The sequence below is a fragment of the Galeopterus variegatus genome, unplaced genomic scaffold (assembly GCF_000696425.1).
Source record: "Galeopterus variegatus unplaced genomic scaffold, G_variegatus-3.0.2 Scaffold962, whole genome shotgun sequence".
Lineage (NCBI taxonomy): Eukaryota > Metazoa > Chordata > Mammalia > Dermoptera > Cynocephalidae > Galeopterus > Galeopterus variegatus.
In genome coordinates this window covers 22,347-49,036 of record NW_007727073.1, presented here as the reverse complement: position 1 = coordinate 49,036, position 26,690 = coordinate 22,347, and the positions used below count along the sequence as shown (strand labels likewise).

Below are 26,690 nucleotides of genomic sequence, written 5' to 3'. Positions count from 1 at the left end.
GGTGGTGTACTTTCTTGGTTTTTTGTGTTTCTGGTATCTTTTTTTGGATGTTTATTCATTTGGGCAGGGGGTTTCACTGTGCACAGGTTTGACCCTATTGGCTAACTAAGGTATGGCTGTGTTTTTCAATTTGGTATGGCTACCTCTGTGACTGCTCAGTTGGCCTCTAGTGTCTTGTGTGTGTGTTTGTCTCGGGTCTTGGGCCTCTCCGGGAAACCTCCTCTGTGGTCAGCTTGGACTCTACTGGGCTGCTAGATCTCGGGACGGTACCACAGGGTGTGTGGTGTCTTTTGAGTTTCCATTTCCCGTGTAGAACTTCTCTCTGTTCCGTGCGCTCTGGCCCTGGCTCCTGGATTATACAGTGGCGGCCCCACAGGGTATGTGTTTTATGCCGATTCTCCGCCTCCCTATTCGGGCTTTTCCCCACTCTGTGTGCGCTAGGTGGGACTGTTGGACCTTGCAGAGGCGGCCCACAGGGTGTGTGCTTTTTGCTGAGTCTCCACCTCCTTTGCTGGATCCCTCCCCACTCTGTGCGCTCAGTACAAGGTTGGGGCGTGTCTTCTGCAATCCTCGTCTATCAGCCGGGACTTCAAGCCCCTGCTCGGCCCCACCCCGCCCAGGAAGACTTTCAGGTTTCTGCTAGGGTCGCTCTGGGTGCTTTTGTGGCCCTGGATAGGACTTTCTCTGGGCTTCTCACCTTCTTCCTGGTATTGCGGTTATTTGTGTAGTTGAGTTATCTCCCACACCAGGGCGTGAGCTCCTCGGGAGAGGATCCCACAGCACACAGGTCCTCTTTGAATCTCCCCGGCGTGGGCCTACTCCAGCGCCTGCCTGCAGTCAGCACTCTGGCAGCTTCAAGCGAGCTCGGGAGCGCTCCGGCCACACCTCTCCGAACCCGAAATCAGCTTGGGGTTCTTCTGAACTGATGGCCACAGAGATGGTATCTGCCTCCCGGAAACAAGAAGTTTACCTGGGGCCAGAGCCCAGGGTGCGGTGGAGTGACAGTCGGGCTGGCCTCCTCTTCCCTGCCCTCCCAACGCTGGCCGGGGGCTCCCCACGCCACCAGCCCCGCCAGAGATCCGTGGGGGGAGTGGGATTAGAGGCCAGTCCGCAGGCCCCGGGAGGCCCCGCGCCAAGGCATGCAAGTGGCAAGGCTCAGTGAAGAGCCGGGCCAAGTGCGAAGGGCAGGCCAGGCCGAGCTGGCCGGCTCCGCCCCCACCCAAGAAAATGGAGGCAGTGCTGGTGCTGGTGCCTAGCCTGGTGTGGTAGGCGGAAATCGGACGGGCGTCTGCCCCGCAAGCAGAGCCGGGCTGGGGGTCACTCACAGAGCTGGGTCAGTCAGGCGTCTTCCTCTCCGTTTCCACGTCGTCGCCACCGCATTCCTTGGCCTTTGTTGCCTCGGGCTGCTCACTCGGTCCCGTGGCGCGGCTCAGGTGGTCTCCGGAATCTTCTTTGGTGTCGGCCCTAAAACCTCGAATCTGTAGTTGCTTTTTTATTGTTGTAGATTAGTTGATCAACGATTTATTCATTTTTTGTTGCTCTTGGAAATGCAAATAGTACTCTGGCAGCACAGCGCACACTTCTCAGGCTCACGCTGTCTTCTGGCACCCCCGCTGCAGACCCGTCACCATCTTGAATCCAGGTTTCCCCTTTATTTTAAAGTCAGCTCTTGTCCTGGTGGGAGGCTCTGAGTCAGATGATCCAGTGTGCTCTGAGTACGAATCCTAACTAATTTATGTGGGAATCATAGGTGGATATGAATACACACACCTTTTATTATATTTTCAATGTCATGCGTGAAAGAAAACAAAAATCAGTTCATGTTTTATTGGTGTTTTGTAGCCACATGAAAGGTTTATCTTTTATTGCAGTTGACTGGCTGTATCATTGTTCATCTTCACATTATCACTATGTTAGTGTACGTGAATAACCTTTCTTATATGTGCTTTGAAGTAGATGCAGAAGACCCCGAGGGGAGACAGAAAAAAGCACACTTATCGCAGCACATTCCGTGCATGTTCTTCCATGCATGTTCTTTGGGTGTTTAACTTCCTATGTTGCTTTGCTTCTGTGAAAACCAGAGTAGCAAAAACTGTATGCATGTGGTATATGTGTTTTGTTTTTTTAATATTAAGTAAGATATATATCCCACTCAATTTGTGACCCAACTTTACTGACGGTCCTGATGAGCAACCTCTTCCGTCCTTCTGCCTTGGACTGCTGAGGGGCAACCATTACACAAGCACACTCGGAGAGCCGAGTACTGCCTTTTCTTTTACAAGCTCCTGTCTGTCATTCCAAGTGATGCACTTGTATGCTAAGGGTTAAACGCATCAGGAATATCATTTGTGTAACTAAAAATACTTAATTTCTCAAAATAGTTTTTTTAAAAACTGATAAACACCCTAATTGGGACTAGTTGATTTCTTTCTTAGGCAGTGTGCTACATTGTAATTATGAAGATGGTGACTTGATTTTCTAGTTTTATGCCCCTCTCTCAAAACAGGCAAAAATTACATTTGTAACAACACATCAGAGCTGAAAGTCAGAGACTAGACTTTCTTAATGTAACTAGAGTCCTTCCCTTTATTAAAAGTTGTTAAAAAGGGAACTTGACCTGATAGGAAAAACACTTCTTGTCCTCAGTATTAAAATTAAAATAGTAGCAAATAATATTGTTCAGGAACTTTGTATCACACAGTAGTGTGTCCTAGCTGCACACGCACAGGTATGAGAGCGTGAGGCATGTGTGACGTGGGAGGTGAGCCTGCACGAGGCATAGTCATGGGTGTGAGCCTGAGGTGTGCGTGACATGGAGGTGCGCCTGCAGAAGCTGCCTGTACTGACGTGCATGTTGGCACTCTTCTGACAGGAACCCTCACCCAGAATGAAATGATATTTAAGCGGCTCCATCTGGGCACTGTGTCCTATGGAACAGACACCATGGATGAAATCCAAAGCCATATCATAAATTCTTATTCACAGGTAAGTGGATTTACTTCTGAATGTGATTGTCTTTTGAAAGTATCCAATACTGTTGAGTTAAAATGAGCCTATTGTATGCTAATCTGTAAATTTGCAAACTTCTTTGATTGTCTAACATTGTTATTTCAGTCATCAGTTCTAATACATGAATCAAGAAACAGCTTCTCAATAAGCATTTCTACATGGATATAATTCAAAATAAGCAGTCGGTTCTGAATTAGTGTAATCAAAGAAGGCATAATGAGCTGAAATTTTCTTAGTGAATTATTTGCATAAATTTATTCAGTAAATACAATATTTTGATGAATACTCAGTAGAATACTGAGTCAGTATGTTTCCTAACAATCCCTCTGTTTTTCTCCATAATTAATAAAATTTTCTCATATTTTTTAAAGGTAACATTGTTATTTCAGTCATCAGTTCTAATACATGAATCAAGAAACAGCTTCTCAATAAGCATTTCTACATGGATATAATTCAAAATAAGCAGTCGGTTCTGAATTAGTGTAATCAAAGAAGGCATAATGAGCTGAAATTTTCTTAGTGAATTATTTGCATAAATTTATTCAGTAAATACAATATTTTGATGAATACTCAGTAGAATACTGAGTCAGTATGTTTCCTAACAATCCCTCTGTTTTTCTCCATAATTAATAAAATTTTTTCATTTTTTTTAAAGGTTTTTTTTTTTTTTTTTTTTATCTTTTGAATAAACAGAAGTGGACACCACCATAGTCTGAGCCATCCCACACCTGTCACTCGACTTCAGCAGAGATGGGTGCACAGCTGATTTTGTTTCACCTACAGCCGTCCTCCCTCACCATGTTGTTTTAAGTGGTGCTCAGACATCAGAGCATTTCATCTGTAAATATGTATCATGTGTCTGACAGGAAAGGACTCTTCTTTTTTTCAGTGTTACCTGAATCTTGTCTTTCTCATCGGTGCCTCACATGGCCTGAGTGAGGCTGTAAGGACAGGAGTTATTTCCTTTGACGTGAGGCTGCAGTCTAGAAGTTACGCTTTTGCCAGAGGTTCTGTAGACAGTGAGCTCTGTGCAGTCAGCCTCTGCCCTGAATGGTTTTAGCCTACCCCGCTCCTGACCTTAGACTCGTGAGGGCCATGGTGTATTCGCAGACTACGTTTAGATCAGAGCCCTGGCCTCAAGTAGCGTTTGTATTTCATTCACTTGGATTTATTCTTACCTGTCATAATTTGGAAATGATGATTCAGTATAATCAAATTGAGCAGTCCAAGGGAATCTATTTAAAATGCCAGTGTACAAGATTGCAGTCTGTTTCAGGTGTGATCACTTGGACTTTTTCTCTGCATGTTTGTTGATTTAGTTTGAATATAGTACTCTACATACAAAGAGCCAAGACCTCTTGGGTTCAAGAGTGTGACTAGCTCACCCTGACTGGTTACAGCTCACCTGGGTAGGCAGAGTTCACACTGGGGAGGTAGAGCTCGCCCTGGGTAGCTAGAGCTCACCCTGGCTGGTGGAGTCCACCCAGGCTCATTAGAGCTCACTCTGGTTACTTAGAGCTCACACTGGGTAGGTAGAGCTTGCCTGGCTCGTTAGAGCTCACCTGGGTAGTTAGAGTTCTCCCTGGTTGGTTAGAGCTCACCCTGGTTAGTTAGAGATCACACTGGGTAGGTAGAGCTCCCCCTGGGTGGCATGGGTGCCTCTAGATGCTCAGAGGGCTAGGCAACTTTAGCTGCAGAATCTAGTCAACTTTTTGTATTTATAGTAGTTTGTTTCAGACTTGATTTTGGGTATACTGGAATAAGTTGTTACACTTTCCCTTTGCAGTTTTTCTACTCTTGAGAGAGTTCAAGAGCAGAATTCAGTTGTCAACATTGTATTCAGTTTTCTGAAAACTTTCTCTTTCTTCTATAACTGTTACCAGTCTGATATATACTTTACTTTTGACATGCTGTCAAATGAGAAAAATCTTATATGAGGACATGTCAGAAAGTTTGTGGGGAGATTTGTATTATCTTTTAATTCTATTTCCCCACAAACTTTTTGAAGTGCCTGTGTATATGGGGGAGATTCAAGAAGTTTGTGAAAAAATGGAATTAAAAGATAAAAATAGGGCCAGCCCGGTGGCGCACTGGAGAGTGCGCCGCTTGGGAGCACGGTGGCGCTCCCGCCGAGGGTTCAGATCCCATGTGGAGACTGGTTCCCGCTCACTGGCTGAGCACGGTGCGGTGCAACACCAAGGGTTGCGATCCCGTTACCGGTCAGTAAAAAAGACAAAAAAGGAAAAAAAAAAAAAAGATAAAAATAATAATAAACTTTTTTCTCAACATAAGCTTCATCAAGACACTTTTGTAAGCAATAATGATACCAGCCATTTAGTCCATCCCTAAAGAAGTGAGGTCCAAAGAATTTAACCATGTCAATGCCATCTTTTTTACATTATTAACTTAAAAAAGGGGGGGGGTATCCTTTAAAGATTTTTTTAAGATTAGTAAACAAAAAGAAGTCAGAAGGAGCCAATCAGGACCATAATGTGGATACTTAATGATATCCCATCGAAACTCTCACAAAATTTCCCTTGTTTGATGAGATGAATGAGTAGGAATGTTGTCCTGTTGGAGAAGGACTCTCTGGTGAAGCTTTCCCAGGTACCTTTCAGCTAAAGATATGGCTAACTTTCTCCATACACTCTCCTAGTAAGCAGATGTTATCATTCTTTGGCCCTCCAGAAAGTCAACAAGCAGAATGCCCTGAGCATCCCAAAAAACTGTTCCCAGGACCTTTGCTCTTGGTCTGCTTTTGCTTGGACCAGACCACTTCCACCTCTTGGTAGCCAAGTGTTTGATTGTGCTTTGTCTTTGGGATTATACTGGTAAAGCCATGTTTCATCTCCTGCTACAGTTCTCCCAAGAAATGCATTAGGATCTCGATCCCACTTATTGAGAATTTCCGTTGAAAGCTCTGCTCTTGTCTGCAGCTGATCTGGGTGCAAGAGTTTAGGCCCCCATTGAGTGGAAAGTTTGCTCAACTGTAATTTTTCAGTCAGGATTGTGTAAGCTGAACCAGTGGAGATGTCTATGGTGTTGGCTATTGTTTCTGCTGTTAATCATCAGTCCTCTTAATCAGGGAACAAACAAGATTAATTTTTTCCTCACAAATTATGTGGATAGTCTGCTGCTGCAGGCTTCATCTTCAGCATTGTCTTGTCCCTTCCAAAAATGAGTTATTCATTTGTAAACTGCTGATTTCTTTGGGGCATTGTGCCCATAAATTTTCTGTAAAGCATCAATAATTTCACAATTCTTCCACCCAAACTTCACCATAAGTTCAATGTTTGTTCTTGCTTCAATTTTAGCAGAATTTATGTTTTTCTGATAGGGGCTTTTTTCAAACTGATGTCTCATCCTTCTTAGTGCTTCAAACTAGATCCCGTTCAGACATGTTATAACAAGTTAGTATGAGTTTATGTTGACACACAAAAAATTCAATCCTTGCATAGTTTTTTCATAAAATGCATTTTCCATGAACATTTTGAGGATACCTCATATTTATTATTTGCAGTGTTTATACACACACATAAGCATACATGCACATACACAGAAAACCAAGCACCTTATTAATTTGGACATAATTCATTTAAATGGAGCATTTTGTAACATGGAATATTTATTAATAGAAGGAAAAATCTAAAATGGAGAAGGGATAAAACTTCCTTTCTCCTGGGAATCTATGTGCATATTGAAATAGTACCAGGTAATATCTGTTTTTTTAAAAAAAAATTATATTATCCATGAATGTAACTTTAATAGCTACAAATAACTTGTTTTACTAGAATAAAATTAAAAGTAGAAAAGATAAAGAATCATTATATAAAAGCAACAAATATCGAATATTTATTTCCATCTAAGAGGACTTTTTAAAAATCATTTTTATTGAAAGCTGTCAGCTGGTTAGGTGGTACTTTTTATGTGAAATTGATATTATTCCTTGTTTGTATTCTGTTTTATTATTAAGATGGCAGGAGTCTAGTAGGTCCGCTGTAATGTAACAAATCTTTTATAACCTGATTGTGCTTCCCCACTGGAAGCATTTGGTGATAGGGGGCATAATCTTTAATAGAATTTGTGTGAAATTAAATTACACAAGCATCAATAAACATGACATAGTTCACAAGGAGGCGGCCAGCTGTGTGTCTGGGGCTGCAGCGGCAGAGAGTGAGCAGGCTGCACATGTGGCCCTGCTGGCTGAGAGGCACTGCCAGCGGGCAGGAGAGCTAAGCCCTTCCTTAGACGGCACTGTGAGCTGACGGGCAGAAGGTTCACGGTTCAGTGGCTCCACACACGCAGCCCAAGCACGCGAGCCCTGGTTTTTAAGGAGGATTGTCGTTAGTTCCTCTGAAGTTAACTGAAGAATGGTTCACAGTCCTGTCGGGGTCAGGGGAGTGTTCTCTGACACCTTCCCCCAAGTAAGCGATGAATAATAAAAAGGCGACTGTGTCAATAGGGCAAATGAATTTTCTCGAATGCAGCTGAGTCTGATGAGAGCCAGACACGCACGTCAGTGCTGAATGGGGCAGTGGCTTCAAGGGAACGTGATTTTGAAATACGGCATGGGGATCATTTTTTCCTCTGAATGCAACTATTGTTGTATTTGATTATTATCTACCAAACTAGGCAGGCTAAGTTCAGAGACCATTGAAAGCCGGATTACTATATGGCATTAAAGGAAGCCTCTTAAAAATTTTGTCCTGCTTTTAGCGTCATAGCACTTTATTTAGAGCAATGTTTAAAGAAAACTGAAAGCTGTTGTGAGGATACCATTCCATTGTGGTTTTAACTTACTTTGTCTTTAGAAGTAATGAATAAACAGGAATTATTAAGGACTTAGCAAATTCATGTTGTGGTTGAAGTGAAATTGTCAGATTTTAGGTATTCTAGCAAATATTCTGGTATATTTGACAACCTGGAAATACCAAAGCACCTTGCAGTACTATTATTAAAAAATAAACTCATATTAATCAGTGCTGTGTAGAAGATAATCAGAATCAAATCAAACCACTTTTCTTATCCCTAACTACTTAGCACATAAGAATAATATGTTAATAATTTCAGTGTCAACTACATAGTTCTCTGTGCTTTATCTTTTCCATATCTTAAAGATGCATTCTCAAGCTAGTGGAAACACCGCCAGTTCAACTCTACCCAGAAAAGCCCAATCTTCAGCCCCCAAAGTTAGAAAAAGTGTCAGCAGTCGAATCCATGAGGCAGTGAAAGCTATTGCACTGTGTCACAACGTGACCCCCGTGTATGAGCCTCGGGCCAGCGTTGGCGGGGAGACAGAGTTTGCTGAAGCTGACCAGGACTTGAGTGATGAGAACCGCACCTACCAGGCCTCCAGCCCCGACGAGGTCAGTTGTGTTTCGTGAAGAATCGCATTTCAGCTTGTGATTGTTCAAAGCACAGACTGTATGATCTCAGTGTGCATTTCTGTGTGGAGTCAGGTGTGAGAGTCAATTCTTCTTGGGGTAGAGAGTAGAGAGGGGAGCTTTCCTGTGGTTTTTAGTGCATGCTTTGGCTATAGGTCAGAAAACCATCCTGCTCTTTTCAGCACGTGACTCTCTGATGTAACTGGGGCTCTTCAGATGCAGACATTTCGTCTTAATGTGTCGACACACCTCAGAACATCTAGGAGTTAGTTACAAGAACAGCATGAGAAAAATCAGAGTTTTATCAATTTCCTAGACTAATTTGTGACAAAGCCAGATTTTAATAGAGCTGCTAAAACTTGGGATTGTTATTACAGGCTACGTTAACCAATTTTTTCTCCTCTCTAAATACATCATCAGGTTTGCACACTAAATTTCCAGTTATCTTGTGAGAATTTAGATACAATGTATCCATTTCAGAAGAAAATTCAGATGTAAATAATTTCAAAAATCTACAGAAATGGTAAAATCTTAAATATAGTAAATTAGTTATTTCTTACTTTATTTCATTCTTTGATTCTTAGACTGGTAAAATTCATTATTAAATTTGTCCAATTACTGTGCAGTCTTAATATATTTCATATACACTCTGTCCTCTCACAGTTCTTGAGATAGTCCTATAAAATAATCAAATCAACCATAGAACCAATAAAAACAAAGTAGCCTTTTCAAATACTTTAAAACTGGTATACATAAATAATCAAAGAAAAGAACCTTCAATCAAACTAAAAAGAAGAAAATCAGACTTAATGTGTTAAGGAGTCTGTTGATTCAGTTAACTAGTTTATTGCAAAAAAGAAAAATCTCTTTACTATAATAGCATCATGTTCAAGAAACAGGTTGCAACTTCACACCCACTAGGATGGCAGTAATCAAAAGTCAGACAGTAACAAGTATTGCCAAGGATGTGGAAGAACTGGAACCTGCATGTGCTGCTGGTGGGATTGTAAAAGGGTGCAGCCACTTTAGAAAATAGTCTGGAAGTTCCTCAAACAGTTAAACTTGGAGTTGCCATCTGTATTAGTCCGTTTTTGTGTTGCTATGTTAGAACACCTGAGACTGCATAATTTATAAAGAACAGAGGTTTATTTGGCTGAGGATTCTGGGACAGCTGCATCTGGTGCCAGCCTCAGGCTGCTTCTACTCATGGTGGAAAGCAGCAGGGGTGCTGCTGGGTGCAGAGATCACACAGCTCAGGAGGAAAGAGGGTGGGCCAGGCTCCTGGCTCTCACGGGGACTCATCCACTCCTCAGAGAGCTCATTCACCCCCTCCCCCAGGGAGGGCATTAATCCGTTCATGAGGGATCCACCATGTGACCCAAATACCTCCCAACACTGCCACACTGGGGATCAGATTTCAACATGCCCTTTGGACAGACTAAGTATATCCAAACTGTATCACCATCTGGCCGAACAGTTCCACTCCTAGGTACATACCCCCAAGAGAAATGAAAACATAATGTCCACACACAAACCAGCACACTAACGTTCATATGTTCATAGCAGCATTATACCCAAAAGGTAGAAGCAACCCAGAGGTCCATCAGATAGGTACATACCCCCAAGAGAAATGAAAACATAATGTCCACACACAAACCAGCACACTAACGTTAATATGTTCATAGCAGCATTATACCCAAAAGGTAGAAGCAACCCAGAGGTCCATCAGATGATAAATAAACAAAATGTGGTCTGTCCATACATGTGAAATTTTGTTCAGTCATAGAGAGGAATGAAGTGCTGACGTGTACTCCACATGGATGGGCCTTGAAAGCATGATGCTCAATGAAAGAAGCTGGTCCCAGAAGACCATACATTATATGATTACATTTAGGTGAAATGATGAGAATGGATGAGTCTGTAGGTAAGTAAGTGGTTGTCAGGGGTTGAGGAGTGATAGCTAAAGGGTATGGGATTTCTTTTTAGGGAGATGAAAATGTTTTAAAATTGATGTAATGGTTCAGCACAACTCTGTGATATACTAAAACCTATTACATTGTGTACTTTAAGTAAGTGAATTGTATGGTATGTGAATTTTATCTCCAGGAAGCTATTTTAAAAGAGACGCAAAGTGAGTGTAGACTACGCGAATGTAGAATCAGTAGAGAAATATCAAGGTTCACAGCAAAGCCTAAGCAGGTTGTATCCTAAAGAGTGTTAAGGTCCTAGTCCAGTTTTTAATGTGTGGATAAGAAAGCTGCTAAATTCTAATTCTGCCAATAATTGAACACAAGCATAAAACCCCAGTGTCCCTGATCAGCAGGGGCAGGCAGACGGGGAGGGATATAGGGGTAGAAGGCAGAAAAAAGAGTAATAAAGAGGCACAGGACAGAGACATCTCTTTTGCAAACATTTCGCAAAGGAGATTTAATAAAGCCCTTGCTGCGAAAGTGCGAACATACAGCTGAACACGTCAGCCACAGTACAGAGATGATGTTAGTGTATGCAGTGTAGGTGCTGTGATGACGTGGAACCAAGGTTCGTAATGTCAATAAGTACATCTCTTTTGCTGATTAAAATTAAGAAGTTAGAAGATATGGCTGTGAGTTTAAGATTTCGAGAAAGGAGCCTTGTGAGTAATAACGAGGACACATTTGTAAAACAGAGTCGACGGAACAGGACAAGCACGTGCATGCTGAGAATGAGATGAGGAGGAGCTCTGCTGTCTGCAGATGCCCCGGCGCCCCCGGGACGGGGAGCCACTTTCTTGTTAAAGTTGCCCACAGCAGCCATCTCTTGGTGTCTTGTGCAGACTTCTAGGAGCAAACGAATTCTATTTCTTTATGGCTCAGGAACACCAGTAGTATCACTTATCTTTCTTCCATGAGAAGTGGTTGCAACCATGTCCTGGTGTAGCAGTTTATGTTCAGATACAGCATGGGCTCCAGAACAAATGGGAAGAGATCACATTTCCCGAAGCCCTTCTCCTGTCCTGTGTTTGGGAACCACTTTTCTGGGGAAGGAAAGATTTACACATAAGCAAGTTGTTCTTACACCTGTCTGCACATCAGGTAGACTTTAGGGTTTTGGGGTTCTTTTTTAATATTTGCTTTTTTTTAGGTGTATGTATGCTAGCACCTCAATTCCAGAAATGCTAATTATTCAGTAGGTCTGGTGTGGGGCTGGACGTTTCTCCATTTTGAAAATCCAAAAGGGTAACGCTGATAGTTGAGAACCACTGAGTCTTCTAAATCTTTCCTTTTGATTTACTTTCAGGATTTAAGACGGATGCTGAAATGTGATAAATGAGGGTGGATGTGAGGATGCAGTGCCCTTTCCTCCAGTATTTAAGTTCTTCATGCCCTTTCAGAGGCGTGGCTCTTGGCGGTCACTCCTAAAGTTGTCAAGGGGACATAAAGTACATATGACCTCAGCTTCCCTTTTCAGATTTCATAATGGGAGAAGCAGTGAGGAGAAACCTTATGTGTACCAGCAGATTTGTGGTATTTTACAGAGTATAAGCCACTGCTATATTTTTTGAAAACAAGTTTATTTTAAAGCTTTAGTTACATAGGCATTTTCTTTTTTTGTTGTTTAGTCATATTATCTTACTCTAACCAAAATAAACCAGTTAGAAATTATGTCATTAGCTATGCAAGAGCTTAAAGTTGGTGAAAAAGCAGCTAAGAAGATGAGAATGATTTTTAAACATGGGAAGCTGAGAACATTTGGCTGTTCACCTGCTCTCAGAATCGTCGTGTCAAAGATCGGCTTCGCAGATTCTCACAGCTGCGGCCCTTCCTGCTCTTTGCACTGTTGTCAGCCATTCCTCTGTGATCTCACTGCCTTCCTTCTTTCACTGCCTAATCCTGGGAATTGCCACGTTTTATTGAATCTTCCATGAGAATGCCCCTCCATGCATAACCTCCTCCCCAGTTCTGCTGGTGAGATGTGCTGAACGTGCTTGTGTGCAGCCACACAGCTTTACCTGGACCTCTGCTTCGTGACAACCATTTGCTATTGAACCTATGAAGATTCCTTGTTGCTGAAGACCTTTCTGACTCCCTCCGTGCGCATGCCGTCTTCATCTCTAGCAGTTCCCAAACAGGTGCCATTCAGAGTGGCCTGCATGCGATTTCCAGGGAGTCCTGGTTCTGCTCCCCTGCTTTGGGTCAGCTGCTGCCCCATCTGACATGTGCTTCTTGACACACGAACAGCTAATAGTGGTGGGCATGTCCGAATTGGGCAGGACTTCCTATGGATTGGGGTAAAGGGAACTTTTACTTTTTAAAAAATATATATTTTTATATTACTACTTGTAATTTTTACAGCCTTGGTACTTTTATAGTTATTCATAGTTTTCTCTTTTCAACAAAACGGAGCTGAAGCAGCAGCAGCCTGCATGACAAGGCTGCTGTCATGGCTGTCAGGCACTGGTCCTGAGTCTCCTCTTGTGCTTGTCACCAGCTCCATGTTCTGTGGTTGTCCTTTGGTTCATGTGGCTCTCTGGTTGTGTCTTCTGTGTGGGCCTCTCTCCCCATTCATATTGCAAGCTCTTTGAGGAAAGGGATCATGCTTTTATGAGATCTTACATTACACTTTCCTTCCTTTGCAGGTGGTCTGTGGGGATTAGCCTAGTAAATCTCAGGCTGAGTGGGAAAGAGGATGAAATAGAGCTATTGAGGAAGGCGGAAGGAGGGAAGTAAAGTGTGGGAGTTATCTGAAAACACATCTTGTAGGAATATTGGTCCTCAAAACCATGCCATTGGAATTCAAGTAAGAGCCCAATTCCCAAAGTTTAGAAGGAATTTGCCTGTTTGGTACATAACAAAGTTGTGATGAATAACTTAAGTTCCTGCTTGCGAATCTCTTGCCTCTTCTCTCTTTTCAGCAAATGTTGGCATAGCCTGCGAGAGGTGGGAGTAGTTGAATCAGTAGAAGTGCCAGAACATAACTTAATCATTGTATAAAGGGAAAATATTTGGGGAAATGTGGAAACCAGAGCTACATTCTGTCCCCACACACTCACCGTGAGTGTGCCACTTCTGCGTCACTTATCGGTATGCAGAATCTTTAAGGCCCATTCCATCATCACCCCATTATGTGTTATAGATTATTTCACTGGTAAATGTGTAAACATTTCTTGTAGCCAAATCCAGCACAACTTTTGGAATCAGGGTGTGTGTGTGTGCGCGTCTCAAATTTTCTTATTTGGTGGAGGAAATCTAGGAGAAAATGTATACATTAATGTCGGGTCTGCCGCCGGCTGACCCGAACAGCCCTAGCCTCGTTCCTTTTGGTGGGTGAGCGAATGGCCCAGATTACTCTTTCCCTCCGGTCCCCTTTGGAAGGAGACAGGGGAAGAGAGCCATGAAGAGAGGTGAGCACAGCCACTGGCCCCAACCAGCCTGGTTTAAAGGACACTCAGACGCAGCGGGGGTTCTGTCGAGCAGTTCCGTTTATTATCACACAAGCACTTGCTTTTAAAGGCAAATGGGGAAGGGAGGTTTTTTACATCCTCCAATCAGCTTAAAGATTACGAGAGCATGCATCCCGTCTCAATGCCTAGCTATTGCAATCACGCAGTGTTCACGAGCGCAAAAGCGCGTATTTGGCCAATAAGGGCTAAGGCAAGTTTCCCGCAGACACTCCCACCCTACTTCCTCCTGGCGCCACCGTCTTAGGCTGCCACATTAATACGCCCTTGTGGGACCATAATGGCTCCACTTGTAATGTCACTTAAGGTGGTGTTAGTAAGGCCCGACACTTTAATAATCATTAGCAGGTTTTGGGATCTAAAACTGACAAGATGGATCGTTAAGATTTATGTGATTCATAAATTGTCATCTTCTTAGCATTCCAGTGGAGGCTTTGAGACAAACGAACGTCATTGGTAACTGCTATCTGAAAGGAAAAAAACCACTGTCTTTTTTCTTGTAAAGAAAGAGTTGAGCACTTTGTTTTCTCTATTATAATATTTTAGAAATTCTCAAAAATTTCATATGATTATATGTAGAAAAATAATTATGTCCTAGTCAGTTACTTCCTAAGCATTGGAAACTTAGACCAGAGATTTTCCCAAGAAAAACTGTATTGGAAGTTTTTAAAGTAACACATTACATATTTACCTTATTACTTGCCAAAACCAAACATAACTTTTGGTGAAAGTGGGATTTTTTTTCACCTTTAAGTTTTTACATAAGTCATAACACTTTTTAAATCTTAAATTGAGAATTTACAACAGAGGTTTCACTGATTCAAAGATTATTAAGAATTTAAAGAAATTATAACATAGAAACTGCTAATGTTACTTTAAATTTTTTGGCTTGTTTTTTCCTGCTTTGGAAATTGGACAGTGATTAAAAGTAGCAGAACATTAAGTAGCATTTAAAAAATTTCTAATACATATGTTAAATCTAAAAATGAAAAAAGTTGATTTCATCATAATTTTTAAAGAGCCTCTATTAATGCAATGTTTGCAAATTCCTAAAGCCCCGGGAAAGTAATCTAAATGGTTCATTATTTAGCTTATTGAACTTTGCTGCATTCAGGGTGACAGATGATAGCAATGTTTCCCAATCACCAAAGTACCATTTTAAAAGCATTTTTTATTGAATAAAGCGCTTAGAATATTGCACCCTGGAGCTTTGTTTAGGGAAATGGTTCAATTGATGTTTTCTGTTTAACCTCAGCTTTGACCTATCACAGCATATATGGTTAATAAGCAACATTATCACTTAAGAGACGTAACCAGTTTTATATGTTCTGTATCAACACCATACTATTCTCACCACACTATTCTCACTATGGCTTTCATATCATCTTAGTCTTTGGACGGAATACAGTTTATTAAGCAGAGTGCCTGGTTTCTGTCTCTGCTACCATAGTCTCTGTTCTTCAGAACATAACCAGTCTTGATTTTCATTTTTCTGAAAGCAGAAAGGATTTTTTATCTTACCTACACATATGCATAATGAATTTTTACTATGCGAATAATGGAATTCTGGGGGAATTCATTTTAAATCCTTGAAAGTCCTGAGAGGCATGAGCATGGAGTGCCTGCAGTGATGTCATCATTGGTGTGTGTGGAGGTGCCGGCAGGTGTGAGAGGTGGTGATGTCAGAGTGTAAATAACTGGATCTTGTGTTCGTGATGTGGAGCCTCCTATGCCTGGTCATTGTTTCTTATGATTAGTGATCAATATTTCATTTTCTCTAAGAAAATAGAAAGTTCTGCTTGCCTGTCACTTTGTGTCTACAGGCTCGGCATAGCAAACGCCAGCTGAACAAACATTAAGTGCTCCCTGGAAATTCCTTCACAGAGTTAAAATCCAGCCCCCTTCATTTGTGAAGTGCATGTCCAGTGCAGTTGCAGAGAGCGGCACTGAGCTTGTGTCTCAAGCATTCATAACAGGGTGCAGGCGTAGTAGGCAGGTGGGATGCAACGGAAACCTTGAAGACCTCTGGCTTCTTTTGGTCCAAAAAGATTGATTGGCCAGGATTTTTACTGACTGCTTACTCCTGTAAACCAGTATTAGCATTCTTTTCCCCTCTGTGGCTACATTTTCTCACATCAGTAAGTTCTATATTTAAATATTATTTCAAGATGTAATTATCATTGCCTCACTCCGGCATTTATATGTAAGAATCAGTTAGAATTAATGACAAACCACAAGTGGATTATTTAAAAATAGAGGAATGTTACATCCTTAATAGCATTGCTTTTGGGTTTACAGAAGTAAACGCTAATGTATGTGGCATGGTATATTTTTTAATTCATTTTATTGTGTGTGCCTGTTGAAGCAAGACTAATTGTGGTGTTTTGTCAATATATCTGTGAGGAGCAGATCATTGTCAGTGACATAAAGACTTCACTCTATGACCTTCAAGACCAATAGAAAATAAATACTATATAGCCTGTCTGCGAATATTGATTAGCAGTTTTTCCAGATGATCAAATTGCATTTTATGTTAATAATTTTGTTAAATTATAAAAATGATCATAATAACCACAATCAAAAATAATAAAATGTCAATGTTTGTGATTTATAAAGCACATGGTAAAAAAATGTATCCTTGGATTATAGCTGGCAGCTATGTATGTCTAACTGCTAATGTAATAAAGGAAATTTCTCCCAAGCTTTGCAAAAACAATAGTACAGGAATTTTTGAATAATGGAATTATAGAGAAAAATTAATAATAAAATCTGGCTTCCTCTTATATTTTCTGCCATGTGATATGACCCATGGATATACTTTCCCATACTGCTTACTTAGCATAGAAAAGTATAAATATGGAAATATATAAATATAGAAATAAATTGCCTGTGACAAGGATTACTTAGGTGTGGTGCTAAGTAGCCTATGGGTGAGATTTACCTCAGGCTTCCACATAAATATATTTCCCCACATAAATGTATTCACATTTTAATTATTTTACCTTTGTATTATTGTCAATAATCACATTATTAAAAATTTCTAAAGGCTCAGTAGTCAAAGGAATTGTCATGTGAATTGTACTAAGCCTTTAAAGTCTGGGCTATCTTTATTTCAGAGAAAAATATCTCAGGGATTATTTCCTATTATAATGTCAGACAGAAATTAATTCCATGTTAATATAGAAGCACACAAGGAGTATTTGATAATCTCCTCTACCAATTTTTTATTTGAATACTGATGAAATTGCCTGAAAGGACAAAATCCAGTGGTAACTCTGGAAACTCCATCTTATTGGAGAGCCCATAACTGAGTGCAAGACAAGTGTCACCAACCTGTAGCCAGTGGTGCTGGTTGAGGAGTGTGTCCCTTGGTTGCCTGTCATCCCTGATTGCATCCAAAGAAAATGGAAAGACGTTTGTCCCTCCATCTGCATGTGAAGGCCACAGCCGTGCAGTAGTGCTCCTGAGATAAGTTCTGAGCTGAACCCCTGAGGCTCCATCCAGCCCTCAGCAGCATTCTCTCTACGTATGTCCTGTTAGAAACTACCACAGTCCGTATACAAAATAACCAAATAACAGAGAATGGTGACCTGAAGAAGCCGTGGAGAAGAGGGCAGAGATCCAAAGAGGTCTCTGTGGGACACAGAAAACAGATCCTGCACAGACACCACCTCCCAGGTATGGCCACAGGCCCAGGGGTGTGAGCAGCACAGCAGCACCTCTGTGCAGCTAGTGTGCTCGGGAGTGCCCTTCAGGTACACAGAGGCTGTGTCCATCAGTGAGAAGAAATGAAAATGTGGATGTGGCAGCAAACCAAAAAATCTAGGAAAAAAAGAACAAAACTAAAGGAAAGGGAAAGGGCAAAAGATGAAAGGAAACATAAGAAGTAACAATTGAGATAGCAATGAATTCAGAAGGCGATTCTTTGAAAGCTTAATGATATGGAAAGGTTATTGGTACTCCTCAAAACTGCCAAGGTCATCAAAAACGAGAAAAGTCTGAGAAACTGTCACAACCAAGGGGAGCCGAAGGAGGCATGAGACCAAGTGTAAGGTGGATCCTGGATGGAATCCTGGATAGAAAGAGGACTTCAGGTAAAAAGTAAGGCCACCTGAATAAAGTATGGATTTAAATTTTTAAAAATGTAACCTGTTTGCTCAGATTTTATTAATGACGTAGAGAATGTTGCATATGTTCTCACCTTACAGAAAACTACCAAATAAGAGTTCAGAATCTATTTAAAGTGCTTTGTCTTTTTTCATAATTATTTCACAGCAGTGGTGTAAGCGGCTCTCCTCTTTATAACATTTGACATTTGATTTAGTATGATATGTTGTAATACACTTATGTAAAGATACCAGGGTAATTGCAGCATAATTTCAGTTCTTGCTGTTGGTTATTCAGTAACATTTCCTTAGTAGAACTGGGTGAAAATGCAGGGATGTGGTCTTCCTTTAACTTTTGTCCTTGTGAAATTGAAATAATATTAAAATAAGGAAGAAAAGTGCTTTTCAGGGCAGATTTCATCATGACCAGCATATGGTTATTCTGGTGAAAACCAACTCCTGTTTTACTCAGACTTGATTAGATCTTTCCTAGAATATTCTCCATCATCCTGGTCTCTGCACTTGGGGAAGCACAAGAATTTCTGTGCTTGACTTTCAGGAAGGTTGGAGGTTGGTATCAGAGACTGGATGATAAACGTTGAGGAACAAACATACCTTAGACTGTTAAGTATTGAAGTCTCTTTTAAAGATGTATAAACTTGCCTCCAGAAGTATTTAAAACATGAAAATAAAATACTCATATCTATATAAGTTAACTCAAATGTGAGTTAAGAAAGAGGAAACCCTCAACAAATTAAATTAGCTTTTCATCGTTAACCTTTCCCATTTCCTTGTCTTTCTCTTTATTTCCTCCCCTACTTTTCCTCCACTTAGAAGACAAGTGCCTCTATTGGCTTTCTTCCTCTGTCTGTAAGATGAAAGTTGCTCAGAAAGAGAGCTGCTGTCTTTGCTAGTTGCCTCTGTGCTGTGGCAGCAGTGGGACGTGATGGAAACCCAGAACTTCTGGACTTAAAAGACAAGTGAGGCCACTCCTTCAGCCTGAATCACCTGTCCTCTGCTTATGTCATATATGTAGATAGCACCAAAGATGCAGGGAAACTGACCTAAAGAATATTTGAACAGTATTTCAGTTTGATTTATTGTCAGAATTTAGGCTTGAGTTACTTGGGATTAAACTGGTTGTAGATTTGATGTACGTATGTGATACTTCGCGTAGGTAAATCTAAAATAAAGTCCTAAAGCAAACACTGACTGTCATGATTTCTGGGTCTACAGGGCCTTACACACTGTCATATTTGTTGATTTAATGTCTCTTAAGCTTTTTTTTTTTACTTCTCTCAGGTAATTTGCATTTTCTGTGTATCAAAATGGTGTAAAGGCAAACTGTTAATTTCCCGGGAGGGATGCACATTTCTTAAATTCAGAGCCCAGACTGCACTGGAGTAGCTAGCTGTGTCTACTGACAGATCTGCTCCAGGACCTGGGAGAGCCTGACCTGAGGAGGTGCTAAGAACATGTCCCACTTGTGTTTTTGCTCATGTCTTGAGAACTCCACTCAACTTTTCACTTTTAAATCACTTTAAGTAACAGAGTTTTTGTTTTCATTTATTCAAGAAATATGTCATTGTCTTGTTCCTGAGTATACGACAGTGAGCACAGTAAAGATGGTCCTGCCTCAGGGTGCCAGGGTGATTGCACAGCTGGAGGGATTAATCAGGAAGGGGAGTGGCAGGGTGCCAAGGATAGCAGCGCCTCCACCAGGCGGTCAGAGAGAAGGAAGACAGTCTGGCAGAGGGTGGCAGGGAGCGCCGCGGGAGAGGCAGCCAGGATGGGTGTGCCGCAAGTGTGTTTGCACACCAGGCCAGCTGTCGTCCACCTTCATAAATGTTTCCAGTTGCTGGAAGCTAAGCCCTAATCTTTCTTGTACAAGATTCTGAAGCCGAGGGAGTTTTAATAATAGATTGTTTTCACTGGATCTGTGTGGGGGCTTCAAGTTGAACATTTGGCTGGTGATGCATAAAGGCCTAACTTCCTGCACTCATTACTTGAAGAGTCTTATCACACCTTCTGGTGATGCTGTTGGTTTTATATTAGTAGGGAGCTTACATGCTGTAGAAAAGTATATATATTTTAATTGCTTAGACATCTTTAGGAAGAAAATAGACTCAAACTATCAATGCCTAAAATTTTTCCCTTTAATTCCTACACTTAGTATCACTAGATGTAAGTTATTTGTAAGAGCCTTCTAAAAGAACACCACTAATGTACTTTACCTATACAGAGAAAATCATTGAGAGTGGTTTCCTTCACCTAGTCAAATCCCCACCTCACTCTGTTCCAAATCATGAGATAAGATATGAAAACTCAAAACCAGGGTGTCCATGAGGAGCCAGTTGTTCCTCTGATGTTTCTACATTTGGCTGACTTCGGTAAGGAAGACCAGATCTGTATGTAGTACTAACTGCACACATATGAATTCAGCAGCAAATGTTCTAAAAGCACTGCATATCCTCATCCAGATTATTTTTCTTTGTAGTTACTTGCTTATAGGCCTAATCCAGAAATGTTTAATTTCATATTATCAAAAGAATTCTGTGCAACACTAAGCAAGTTATATTAGGGCAGTAATTAAAGCATCTATCTCTTATGAAAAATCTGAATACTCTTTTTTTGGTTGGCATTATATAAAGAGTTAATCCTCAAGATGATTGCTGATTAAAAACAGTGGGATGGGGGCCGGCCCATGGCTCACTCGGTAGAGTGCGGTGCTGATAACACCAAGGCCCCGGGTTCGGATCCCACATAGGGATGGCCGGTTCGCTCACTGGCTGAGCGTGGTGCTGACAACCCCAAGTCAAGGGTTAAGATCCCCTTACCGGTCATTTTTTTAAAAAAAAAAAAAAAAACAGTGGGATGGGGGCCGGCCCATGGCTCACTCGGTAGAGTGCGGTGCTGATAACACCAAGGCCCCGGGTTCGGATCCCACATAGGGATGGCCGGTTCGCTCACTGGCTGAGCGTGGTGCTGACAACACCAAGTCAAGGGTTAAGATCCCCTTACCGGTCATCTTTTTAAAAAAAAAAAAAAAAAAACAGTGGGATGGGATGCCGGGCTAGATATAAGAAGCTAAGATGATTTTTGTTATAAGCTGCTAACTCAAACGGGTTGTGAAACCAAGCATAAACTAAGTAATAAACAGATGTGAGTCGCCAAATATAGAATGCTCAGTCCTGACTGCCTGGGACACCCATGAGATGATAGGGTGTTCACGGAAAGATACAATTTACAGGTCAAAATGTAATAGTAACCTTTCACTATGCAAATTGAAAATTAACCTTGAGAGTATTGGATCATTTGCAGTTTATAGAGAAGTTTCATTGGAAAAATTCGTAGAGTTCCACTTTCATTTTACATTGGAAATGGTGTTGCAGGGTGTTACTTTGTCCCTCCAGACGAGTTTTCTGTCGTTTCTATTGACGTCCATGTGTCTTTTTTTAGTACTGTAATTTAGAGCATATTGCTGATGCTCTAAATTATAGCACCGTATTATCTGTAGCATGATTTTAGACTCTAAGTTTACTTCAGTATCTTAGTAACGAACTGGAAAGTCAGGGAATGTGAGTTTTAATTGCACCTTCACTGGTGCCACATGCTTGACATGCGACACCCAGTGTCCTGGGAAAGGCCATGCAGTCTAGCCTCCAGCCCTGCATTGCAGTACCAGCAGTGGAAATGTTGACCCATGTCACCACTGCTGTGTGACAGACCACCCCAGAACCTGGGTGCAAAACAGCATTTCAGCTTTCTCACAGGGGATTCATTCTGCACAGTCAGGCAACCCCTGCAAGCATGATGGTGTCCAAACTTTCCATTACTGCCCTGGGCACCGACTATGGGGCCAAGTAGTTACTTCCCAGTTCACTGGCCTTGTCTGAGGCACCCTCAGTGGGCAAGCCTTCACTGCTGTCCAACAAGAAGATTTAAAGCAAGAACTTGCAGACAGCAGTTCCTCATAGTGCTTGACAAGCATTAAGCATTTGGTTTATTACTATTTTCACAAATATCTTCTGGGAAAAGAGCACAGAGATCTTACTAAGATCCTTAATCAAAATAGGCAAAAGTCAAAACCTGCTAATTTCATTTATTTTCCACAAAAGGGAGAAGTTAGTTACCTGTTGAGAGTGAGGGGCTTCAAGTTTATAAAGGCAAAATTCTAGGTGTCTCCCAGACAGCATACTCTCAAAATGCAGCAAAATTAAATACAGTACTTAGGATATGGTCTGACCAGCTCAAAATACAGTACAAGTTCAGGGTCTTTGATCTATTTTTGTTTTATGTTTGATCTTGTCTCTTCAAATGTAGTATTCCAGTCGATAGAGCATATTTTCTAATTTGATCAGTAGCTTTAGATAACAAGCAGGTATTGCCCATATAAGGACAGCTGTTGATTTTTTTCAGTCCACCCACAGACACAGATGTTAAGCAGAAAAGGGTCAAGGTAACACTCTTTCCTAGAGTGTAATTCTTCAACTGGTGTTGAGGGCGGGGACTAGATCCTGCCCCATTGCACTCCACCTGGATTTTCCGTGTAAATCCTGTGCAGATCTCAATAAAGTGCCTGACCCTTACATGCAGGGTTAATTAATAAGATTGGATGCTACTTTTTCTCCTAGTATGAAAACTAATTATTTAACTTCATATTGTTGCATAGCAAAATAATAATTCTATACAGTTAAATCTCTTTAATTGGCAATCTAGTATGTAACATATTGCTATCCCTGAATTTATAAATGAGCAAACTGTATGATTTTATTAACTTAAATGAAGTTTGTATTTCTAAACAGTAAATTTGGGCTGAGGATAAATTCAAATACTGTACATAGTCATTCCCGCTTCATAAAGCAGGTTTTTACATTGTGTCCGGCCGCTGGCATGTGGAATAAACTGGTGCAGAGTGGGGTCAGAGAGCAGTGCAGAGAAAACAGCTGGTGGGAAGAGGACAGGGCAGGTCCCTGTGGAAGAAGTGGAGGCACCCCCCCCCAACCCCCTTGCCCCGCTACCAGTTTTGGGAGACTAGGAGCCCTGCTGCCTGAAAGCACAGGTGTGTGTGATGGATCAACTTCTCTTTTTATCTCTAACAGAGCTAGTTGTGGCCTGCCCTTGGAAATAGAAAACGGCACCTCAAGCCATGTTCTGCTTTCTGGGGTGCAGATGTTGACAAAAGTTGTTTGATTACTCCCCTCCCTTATGTCTTTTTTTATAGAAATGCATTTCTGATTTTGTAACTGAAATAAACCAAAATACAGGATCATTATAATAATTTTACTCTCAATCCTGCTTTTCTGGAATTATTCCATTCCATTTAGTATAGGCTAACTCTATATGTAAACTTTTTAAAGTATCAGAAATTTATTATGGGTAATTTGTTTCCTGATGCATTGACTACATATAATTTTAAATTATAGTAATTTTAAATTGTATAAATATGTCTTTATTAACCTAAAACAATATCCCTGCTTGTCTATTTAGTTCCTTTATGAGATCCTAAAAAATACTGGGGAAGTAAGTTAAGGCCACCCAATAGAGAAGAGATTGAGTAGTATCCATTGTGGATTTCTTTAAAACAAACCAGGCAGGAGCTTGTCGATTTCAGTCATGGCAGTAAACGGCCATCGAGAGGCATGAAGGAGCGTCTTAACACCCACCAGGCACAGGTGATGTAACAGTGGTTTCCAGCTCTGTTCCACAACGTTCTCATCCCATAAAACATCTCTGTAGTCCTAGAAAATATGTAATTTTAAGTTTTTCTACCTTATTGTCTGTCGACAATAGCCCAGCCCCCAACCCTCCGCCCCCAGCATTGTATGCCACTGGATGGAGTTCAAAGCATTAAAAACAAAGAAACACCTCTGCAACCTCAGACATTTGGAAATCTTTCTGGAAGTAGTCTGTACTTAGATTATTGGAAAATTACTTAGAAAATCTGACTTTCAAAGTGATTCCTGTCTGCCCACGAGAACACATGTAAATGGCTTCTGTGAGAAAGGGCTGAGGATAAAATCTTAACATTTTTTGATGATTTAAATGTGCCAAGCATTCCACTGAGTGTGTTTCGAATGTTTTATCTTTAATCCTTACAGCAACCCTGAGAGGTGGCCTCAATCATGGATATTTTATAGTTGAGGAAACTGGGATTTTAGGGGGATATAGCCATTTGCCCAAACTCCAGAACCCTAACCTGCACAGTCAGCCTTAGAACCAGAAGGGCTGGGAGTTTTGCTTTACAGAATAAAAATATTCTCACGTGAATTTTCAGAGGACACTACAATTGAACTACTAATATCCTGGACACTAGGTGGTGGTTAGATTTGAAGGCAAGGACGGGCTCATCCTCCTGGGAGAGACTCTAGTGCCAGAAGAGGCCTGGTCCAGGCCTTGAGAGGTGTCAACGTCACTAGCCAGCAGCAAGGACATGCCTGCAGGGCAGAAATGAAAGACTCGACCCAAAGGAAACCGCTAAAGAAAGCTGCTTTTTCATTGGGCTGTTTTGTCTGGTGAAGTCTCTCATTCTCTGTAGTAGTAGTATCATATCATAGATAGTCTGTTCTCACTGGGTGATATTCCTTTTAACTGCATAATAGGATTGATATATAGTGCTTTAATTAATGTCTCATCATGTGGTTGCTTTTAAACAAACTTTTTTTCAGAAACATTGTCATAAAATATTGTTCATAAATTACTAACTTTAAAAATTATTCTTCCACTTATGATTTTAATAACAAATTAAATAATAATTATAAATAAGAATAGCTCCCATTTTTGAGTACCTGCCATGTGCTAGGAAATTCACTTACATTATTTCAGCTTTAGAACAGCTTGCAAGTATATTTTTCACTTTGCAGAAGGGGAAAGTGAACCTCAGTGAAAGAAAAACCTGACCCCAGAGTTGCTGTCACAGTAGGGGTTGACCTCCTTTCTCCTTGGCTATTTTGTCTCCTTTAAATTTGCAAATATTACATGTGAACACATTAACTATAGAGTTAATCAGTCACCAGTTTATTTCTTATTTTAGAAAAAGATCAGGATAAACATGAGATTCAGATTGTTCTTTCTTCCATGGAGTTCATGGAATCAGGGGTGGAAAGAACCTTGAACAGTTGTTTAATGCTCGGCCTCCGGAACTGATCAGCGCGTACTCAACTCTAGGTTTCAAAACCATCTGACTCGAAGGAGCTAGTAAACACAAATCGCAGAAAAGTCTCTTTATTTTAAAAAGTAAGACCAGGGACTTTTTGTCATGTTGCTTATTTATTGTTCACCTATAAAAACGTTACTTATAGTATATACTTGACATGGCGACGAAAAGTTTTTCTAAATGTGTCATGTCTCTCCAAGCTGCTGTGTAGCTTGTGTGGGTTTCTAAAGGCAGCCAGTGGCTTCATGTGTTGCTGGTCTCCCTTAGGTTGCCCTGGTGCAGTGGACAGAGAGTGTGGGCCTCACCCTGGTCAGCAGGGACCTCACCTCCATGCAGCTGAAGACCCCCAGTGGCCACATCCTGACCTACTGCATCCTGCAGATGTTCCCCTTCACATCCGAAAGCAAGCGGATGGGCATCATCGTCAGGGTAGGTGTGCAGTGCCACTCGCTTTACCCACAAGCCTTGCTGCGAGGGTGCCACACTGTTATAGAAGACTTTTTTCCCCAATATTTTAAGATTGATATGAAAATTTTCCCAAAAGAAGAGTTAAATATTTACTCATGCTTTATGCTTGTTATAGTTTTTTAAAGTAAAATCTAAACTGATAATTTATGACTGAGAAGCTAGTGTGGCTCTGATGATATAAAATATCTAGTAATATAAAGTCTCCTCAGACTTCTAAGGGAAAGTAAGTAAAACATGATACATACTCTCTTTTGAAATCAACTAAAGATGTTTTGTTTGCAACAAAAGTAGCATGCCAGAGAGTTTTAACTTTACAATGATTTATGACCATAAAGTTGCTAAAATATCTCTCTATTAAATTTTTCTTAGCAAATACCAAAAATGTATCTTGGAAGTTGGCTAAACAATGAAGGATATAATCAAACTATGAAAATTTAAGAGAATTAATGCTTACTTTATAGCCCAAGTCATAGATCCGTTAACAAATTTTATTTCAAAAACTTCAGCATGGCATCACAAGATGTGCAGTTGTTTTCTCCATCCTCATCAGCACTAGCACCTAAGGGATGGCATGGACCCCTGCATAGAAAGTACATGAGCAGCTCACCACAAGGGAGTCTGTTCACGGAGAGTTGCTTTCTTCCCAGTGCATTTTCTTTTAGACCAGCAGTTATTGGCAAGGGGCAGTGCAGCCCAAACATACCCATGCTTGTTTTCATTGTCTCACAGGACGAGGCCACGGCAGAAATCACATTCTACATGAAAGGTGCTGACATTGTCATGTCCACCATCGTCCAGTACAACGACTGGCTGGAAGAGGAGGTGAGTTACTCCTAACATTGTGCAAAATGTCTTTACAAAGTTTAGTGAACAGATGACAGAAAAATGGTATCTTTTCCCGAACTTTGCCAGCACTGGTATAATTAGAATAAATTGAGTTATCAAAATTTCAAACCAGCCAGAGAGGTTGCCAAAGATGGTATCATTTTTCCAATCCACTAAATTATTTTAAATGCTTACAGTTCTCAATTTCATAAAGCAGAAAATATAGGAGTCCTATTTAATTATAAATAGTTTACTTTTTTTTTTTTTTTTTTTTTTTTTTTTTTTTTTTTTTTTTTTTTTTTCCG

At 40.8% G+C, this 26,690-nt stretch overlaps 1 protein-coding gene across 1 annotated transcript in view; it reads left to right on the top strand.

The window, feature by feature from the left end:
* Positions 1-26,690, top strand: part of LOC103591333 (probable phospholipid-transporting ATPase IIB) — a gene marked incomplete at its 3' end in the record, with an annotated part of 237,759 nt that overhangs the window by 191,306 nt on the left and 19,763 nt on the right. The window contains exons 13-16 of the mRNA XM_008573772.1: positions 2,873-2,985; positions 8,127-8,375; positions 25,360-25,521; positions 26,290-26,382. Coding sequence (XP_008571994.1) covers positions 2,873-2,985; positions 8,127-8,375; positions 25,360-25,521; positions 26,290-26,382 — 617 coding nt within the window. The remainder of the gene's footprint in view (positions 1-2,872; positions 2,986-8,126; positions 8,376-25,359; positions 25,522-26,289; positions 26,383-26,690) is intronic.